This window comes from Adiantum capillus-veneris, chromosome 16 (assembly GCF_014529385.1).
Source record: "Adiantum capillus-veneris isolate H3 chromosome 16, ASM1452938v2, whole genome shotgun sequence".
NCBI classification, from domain to species: domain Eukaryota; kingdom Viridiplantae; phylum Streptophyta; class Polypodiopsida; order Polypodiales; family Pteridaceae; genus Adiantum; species Adiantum capillus-veneris.
This window is the reverse complement of record NC_140946.1, coordinates 46,501,470-46,508,998: the sequence shown is the minus strand read 5'-3', so window position 1 is coordinate 46,508,998 and position 7,529 is coordinate 46,501,470. Positions and strand designations below refer to the sequence as shown.

The window sequence follows — 7,529 nt, the reverse complement described above, 5'->3', positions numbered from 1 at the left end:
TCCCTCTACTTGGACGCCGAGTCAATTATAAACTAGGCTAGGGAGGTGGGATCAATGGCCCACATTAGACATCGCGAGGCGGGTGTAATCGGGGCTGTTCGATCGCCGTTTGAACTAGGTGTGAACTAAGAGTAAACTCAAGAGGTATGTGCACCACACCGAATTCCGTGTGAACTCAGTGTGAAGTGGACGTGAACAAAGTGTGAGCTTCGTCTGAACTTGGGAGGATCTCCACCCCACACCAAATTTGGAGTGAACTCAATGTGAACTGAGTGTGAAGTAGGTGTGAACTTGTCCGTGATGCCGTGATCTATAAAGTTACCACACACATACCTTTCAATAATCGCGCGATAGCCTAGTGGGTTAGAGTCAATTCCGTGGAGGAGAGAGTAGTGGGTTCAAGCCCCAGATCCAAAAAAAAGAGAATCTTTTGCATTCTCTAGGCAGCCCAACGATCACAATCAACCGATGATCGTGAGCCATTGATCCCACCTCCCAAAAGGAGGTGTCAATTAGTAACAAGGCCTGCCTCCTGCACGTGAGGGGGTGTGTAGGCCCCTTGTCGCCTATCCTTTTCTCTCCCGCCATGGCGACATTGCGTGTTGGGAACGAACGTTGTGTGGAGGGGAGGCAGGACATCGATCGGTCCCAACGAGCAATGTTCAAGTAGGCACAGGAGCTTGGTGGGCCTTCTGCGCTTTTATAGCCCTTTATGAATGTTTTCTAGTCCCGAACGGAGCATGGGCGCAAGCTAAGAGACCCACCCTAGACCCTAAACGCCTTGCCACATAGCATCAAGAGAGAGAAAGAGAGCTCCAAAACTCTCCACACGCCCTTCTTGTCCCCTCCATCCCCGCCCGCCTTCTTTCCATTCATCCACAAAGGGGCAAAAGGGGGAATCTCACTAAGATCCCCCCTAACAATACCCCTAAGATACACATATATATTTGGGTCGGGAGACTCCAAAAAGATGGAATCTCCCCCCTCCCCCTCTTTGTGCTTTGGCGCACCTCCTCTACTCTCGTGTGACCTGCAACCACCACCATTACCAAATTTGGTGTCGGTAAGTGAGGCCGATTTCCCCCCAGCATACAATTGTGAGATAGTGCTCGCCATGATGGGCGTTTGTAGTGAACACACACTCTCTCAGCTCCAACAAGCGGCTAATAACACACGAAGTTTTGGAAGGGACCCAAGCCCAAATACTACTCCCACCGGATCATGGCAATGCCAACTTTTGAGGGTTCCAAGATCTCGATCACACTCAGCGACTATGAAATTAGTATGTCATGTTGCGCCAAACATCTCTCTCTCTCTCTCTCTCTCCAAGTCCTAGGAGACCCACCGACACAACCCGGGCCCCCCTCTTTACTAATTGACACCTCCTTTTGGGAGGTGGGATCAATGGCTCATGATCATCGGTTGATTGTGACCGTTGGATTTATGGAATGTAAAAGATTCCCACTTTCTCAACTCCAGGACTTAAGCCCACTACCCTCTCCCCCACGGAATTGACTCTAACCACTAGGCTATCACGCGTTCGTTGAAAGGTGTGTGTGTGTGGTTACCTCATAGATCACGGCGTCGCGGTCAAGTTTACACCTAGTGCACACCTGGTTCACACCGAGTTCACATTGAGTTCACACCAAATTTGGTGTGGTGTGCAGACCCTCCCCAGTTCACACCGTGTTCACATTGAGTTCACACCGAGTTCACACCAAATTTGATGAGGTGCACATACCTCCCGAGTTCACTCTTAGTTCACACCTAGTTCAAATGGTGATCGAACAGCCCAAATTGCACCGGCCTCGCGACGCCTATTGTGGGCCCCCCCCCCCCCCCCCCCCCCCCCCCCCCCCTTCTTGCTACCCTTGCTCCGCTCCCCACCCGGGGTTCCCCTCTTATTCCCCTGCTCAGGCTCACCCACAAACCACACTGGCTCATTAGCAACACACAGACGGCTCCACAAACGACCCCACAACCGTGCAATGGCAAATAGCATGAGAGATGGAGCGTGGTTATGGTAGCACGGGATCTATAGAGAGCAACATAGAGCGCGAGAGATGGAGGCAAGGCTATGGAGGTAGAGACCTACCCCCCCGGCGCGATGTCCCACCCTTTGCTCATCATGCAGACCCCGGCCTCTCTTCTCTCTTCACTGCCCCTCATCATGGGCTTGCTACAGACCCGCACAGCCCGTGCTTATGCTCGCGCCTACACACAGGTCCTTGTTACAGAGAAAGAGAGAGAGCGCGTGAGCGAGCGCAAGTGAACAATTTATTGTGCAAGACTCGAGCAACACGATCAATATGAACATTGACATAGAGGTCTCAATGCTTCAAGACCAACTCCTGAGGATATGCATGTACTAGAAGGATTTGAGTTGTCGATGGTATCAGAAGGCTCTGGCAAAACAATTGGAGCAGGCTATGCTTCACAAGATCAAACCTCTTAGCAGGTGGCTTCTGGTTTGCATACAACTAGTAAACCCTACGAGAGACTATCAGTGTAAATTCTACTAGTAAATCGAAGGTCTCCGAATCTCCACTTGCCTCATCAAGAGACACACACACACACACACACACACACATGTGGGGAAAGAGGGAGAGAAATATCTTCCCCTCCATCGCTTTTTCTGTGTCGTAAAACAAGGGGGAATCATGCCTTGATTCCCGATAGAGACATACTACCACTAAAGTAATAAGGACAAGATTACTTACGTGTAAGACCAAAGTTCTCCCTCAGGTCGATTTGATTTTAGGTAGGAAACCATTCCTTGCCTTTACCCTTGGGTTATTTGTGCTTGTCCTTTCCTTCTAGTATTCCCCCCAAAAGTTTTTGGTAGAGACATTCTACCACTTAAGTGATAAGGACAAGATTCCTTACATGTCAGACCAAGGTTCTCCCTTTGGTTGATTTGATTTTCTGTAGGAAACCTTTCCTGAATTTTTGGGGCTGCTCAATATAATCCACTCACAATTGTGAGTTTTGCTTTAAAAAAGAAAAAAGGAAACCTTTCCTTGCCTTTACCCTTGGATAACTGCTGCTCCTTTCCTACTAGTAAATTGAAGGCTTTAGAATCTCCGCCTTCGAGAGACATATCTTCTGTCTCATCGCTTTTCCTCTATCGTCAAGGTCGAGAGTCGGGGGGCAGCAGATCTGTATCGTTCATTTGCACGTCATTCTGGCCCGGAATTTTTGCTGCAGCCGTCAGATGCACAACACATCAGCACAAGGAATCCAAGCTATGAGCCTCCAATGGGGCGATAGAGAAGGTCAGCACTCGAAATGTTGTGAGGTGTTGACACCTCAGCTTGCATAACAATAATCATGCACCCAATCAATGGCATCGTAAACTAGCCACCAGCTCTGAGTGAGCTCTGAGTGACTGTGCAACTGTGTGACTCACCACGCTATAATCATTAGCCCCCCTCCTCTCGACCATTGACGGCCGGGAATGGTCGCCTATTGACCATTGACCATTCCCATAATCAGGGCTCCCGGCCTCCGCCGGTCGCCCATGATTAACGGGAATGGTCAGTAGGCGACCATTCCCTACACCGTAAAACAAGTGGGAATCATCCCTTGATTAGGAAACCTTTCCTTGAGGCTGGTGTATATTCTGATGTTCTTAATACTATCCACTCACAATTGTGAGTTTTGAAAAAAAAAAAAAAACCTTTCCTTGCCTTTACCCTTGGGTAGTTGTGTTTATCCTTTCCTTCTAGTAAGTTCTTGACTCGGTCCAGCCAGTTTCTGGGAGTAGAACCCGCTGCAGCCGGTTGCCAAGGAAAAGGTCTGCACAATATCCCATAGGCAAGGGTCTGAGCGCACAGAAAAAAACGAAGCTTTCCTTATGCGAAACCGGTCTAACGTCAAGTTCTAACTCTCATCCCCTCGCCCGAATGCTGCAGGGTGCACCTGCCTCCTCCTCCTCCACGTCAGCCGGGCAGCACGCCAGCGGGGGGGCGTCCCCTGACGCGGTGCTGCACCAGCAGCAGCGGGCAAAGGAGGGGGCGCCACCTGGGCAGCAGGCCAATAATCAATTAAATCACACTACTGTGAACATCCCGGCGCCGGCCTTCAATCGCAAGGCGTTCGAGGACAAAATCCACAGCGCCAAGCGGGGCGCCCTGCTGGTCGCAGGCTTGCAGCTCCTCTCCCGCTTCGCAGGCTTCTTTGCCCTCACCTGGGCCACTGTTGTCCTCCTCGGCGGTTTCGCCTCTGTTCTTCGCCTTCTCGACTTCTACCTCATAACCATCCTCCTCCTGCTCGAGGGCATCCGCCTCTTCATCGTCCAACTCTTCAGCAAGCCCCTCATTCATGACAGCGGCCAGCCCTCCCAGGCCATGGCCCTCGACGTCCCACACATCGCAGCCCTCGTGTTTCTCCTCGCCACTACCAGCCTTGTCTTAACCATCGTCCGCCTCATCCTTTCCAGAAGCCATCACCTGTCTGAAAAGATCCCTTCTACCGTGCAGAGCAATCTTCCCACTTCGCTCTACGTTTTCTACTCGCTGGTGGTCATCAATGCCACGCTAGCCATGGCGTCCGCCTTGCGCCGCCCACTAAATCGAGAGCTCTGTGACAGAAACCAAATCAGTTGGGGGCAATTGTTGCAGATCCATCGGAGCTCCGCCCAGGAGCTCGCCATGGATCATATAAATCAGAACAGCCTCAAGTGCTACCACGATGAGGTCTACATGACGGCAATGGAGGTGGGGTTGCGCGAAGCAAATCAACTGAATTTCCTGGATTTCGCATTCAAGAAGCTTGGGTGGGACTACAAACGCAGCATTCGGCCAGAGACCGTGATGGAGCTTAACAGAGATATGATAAGTTATCTGTATCACAACAAGCAGGGGATAGCGATGGCTTTTGAGCACCTGAAGTCGGGGGATGTGTGGCAGCAACAGGTGGCGGCATCGCTGCCGGGGTTTTGGGCGAAGGAGGGGAGCTGGGTACAGTCGCAGATGGCGCTATTATGGGCGCTACGGGAGAGGATATACGGGGGAGGAAAGGATGCGGATGCAGCGCTGAACAGCATAGAGTGTTTGGGAGAGAAATTGACGGCCAAGATGACCAGGGAGGACAGATCAGGTGAAATACCGCCGCAGCACCCGTTCCTGATGAATGACCCCACGGCAGGTACCAATGTGGTGGATACGCTGGTGCAGCTGCTGCTAGAGACGATGAGGCCTAATCTTCTATTTCAAGTGAGAGCCTTCGAGGCATGCTGCCGACACCCTCACGTGCTGTGCCACTTGTTCAGCGCAGATGTGCAGCAGCTGCAAGAGGCCGGCGAGGACCACGCCGAAGCTACAATCTGTGGTGCCCTGCAAGATGTAATAGTGGGGACTAATTCTGGTGCAGGCGCTGGAAGTCTAGTAGGGCTAGGCAGCAAGCTGCAAATGCTGTGCTGCAAATTGCATTCAGTAGTAGCGCCGCGGCCGGCGCAAGCTGCACGTCGTGGTGCAGTACCTACGGTACAGTGGCCGGCGCCCACGACCAAGATCTACGCGGCGAGTTCGTTGATGACGCTGCTGTGCTATGGAAGGGAAGATTTTATGCGTCAACAGACGAGGGACTTCGTTGCGGCCGTGGTAAAAGAAGGCATTGACCCTGCAGGGTGGATTGGCCCTTATGGAAGACGGCGCAACTTGATCAGGATGAAGGACTTGATGGTGATGGAGAACCTGCGATGGCGGCTGGGTCTGGATGCTTATCGTGGCTGGTCCGAAGTTCGCCTCCTGCTACCCAACGGCCGTGAGCTTTGCGGCGAACAGGTCTTGATCGATCATTTAGTGATGCAAGCCAGACAGATGTAGTCCACAAGGTTTATTTTTTTTTCTTAACACATCAACATTAATATAGTTGAGAGTTCTAGCTAGCACATGGATTCCTGAGGTGCATCTACGTCTCAAGAAGTTTTAGTAGGAGTTCTATAAGAGAAAACACCATGGTTTCTCACATTATATCTCTCTCTAGGGAAGAGATTCTGGAGAAAACACCATGGTTTCCCAGAATCTCTTCGAGAGTTCTAGCTAGCACATGGATTCCTGAGGTGCATCTACGTCTCAAGAAGTTTTAGTAGGAGTTCTATAAGAGAAAACACCATGGTTTCTCACATTAAATCTCTCTCTAGGGAAGAGATTCTGGAGATCTTTTTTCATGTGGAATAGAGAGGTGGATATAAAAAGTTCAATTCCCATGAAGAAAGCACAGTGTCATAGTAGTCCTTTTGAGGAAAACTCAAGGGATAATTTTTCCTAAGTTAGAAGTGGGATTTGACAAATGGAAAATATTGTAAGTCTCCTTTTGAGGGAAACTTTCTCCCTCGTGTAAAAATGGGACTGTCAAGTGTACCTATATATGTGTAAACGAAAAATTATTTCTTTCAAGGGAGTGTTTATTCCGTTTCCCTTGTAGAATATCTTAGTTTTCTTATTCCTAAAAGAGACTTTTTCATTATATCAAGTTTTTTCTATTGAGAACAAACATTTCTCCTTTAATGTATGAGGTCACATTCTTAGTTAACAATAGCATGTGTGAAAGGGCGGTGGTAATGCATGTGCTAGTCTTCACCCAATCGTGCTATCTTATAGCCTCCCCCTAATGTACACACTGTTTGGCCGTGCCAGTGGCCTTGTCCATAGGACCCATGTCCTTACATTATCTCCCCTTAGAGAATCGTTTTCGTTTTTGAAAATGAACGTAGGAAAACGTTTCTTAAGTGCGGAGACATTCTCCCATGTAGAACCTTCTTCAAGTCTATCTAGCCATTTTACCAACACTTGTCGTCTGACATGATGTCTGGTGCGAAGCTCATGAGAATCTAAAATCTTTTCAGGCTCATGAGGAATGCTTGGCGGTGCGATAAGGTCAACCAACACACCTGTGTCAATGACATTATCATTCTGTCATAGTTGTTTTCGTAAACGGCTAACATGTAAAACAGGATGAACTCGTGACTGCTTTGGAAGAGCTGACTTATAGGCCACTTGACATATACATTTGAGAATGATAAACGGTCCACAATAGTGTAGTGAAAGTTTAGCCACTTTTTTCGTCTTCAGAATTTCTAAATGCTCCGGAACTTTGAGGAAAACCTTGTCTCTTTCTTCGAAAGTAGCAAGATGTTGATGCTCATCTGCGTACTTCTTATATCGATCTTGAGCTTGCTTAACATTCTGTCGAGCAACTCAAAGCATGTTAAAATGTTTTTGGAGAAAATCCTTTGCTTGTTGTATCTTCTCCTTAGCCAACCCCACCGTAACGGGTGATCTACGTTGAAATTCATACAAAAGCATAAATGGACTAAACCCTGTAGTCACATGCTTTGAACTATTATAAGTAAATTCCAATATAGGTAAGAAGTCTTCCCAATTGGTTTGCTTCTTGCTAACGTATGCTCATAGCATATCCTCTAGCACTTGATTAACTCTTTCTGTTTGACCATCCATTTCTAGATGATCAGTCGTACTTATATTAAGATAATTTCGATGTCTTAACCATAGTCTTAGTGGGAA

At 48.8% G+C, this 7,529-nt stretch overlaps 1 protein-coding gene across 1 annotated transcript; it reads left to right on the top strand.

Moving 5' to 3' along the window:
• Positions 1 to 3,838: 3,838 nt before the first annotated feature.
• LOC147438973 (uncharacterized) lies at positions 3,839 to 6,401 on the top strand. Its single transcript, XM_086484919.1, has one exon. It carries the CDS (start codon positions 3,906 to 3,908, stop codon positions 5,826 to 5,828), a length of 1,923 nt encoding a protein of 640 aa, XP_086341045.1. The 5' UTR covers positions 3,839 to 3,905; the 3' UTR covers positions 5,829 to 6,401.
• Positions 6,402 to 7,529: the final 1,128 nt, after the last annotated feature.

Bases quoted from the DNA above. Each gene is read 5' to 3' on its own strand.
- LOC147438973 (XM_086484919.1), top strand. From the start codon at position 3,906: ATGCTGCAGGGTGCACCTGCCTCCTCCTCCTCCACGTCAGCCGGGCAG.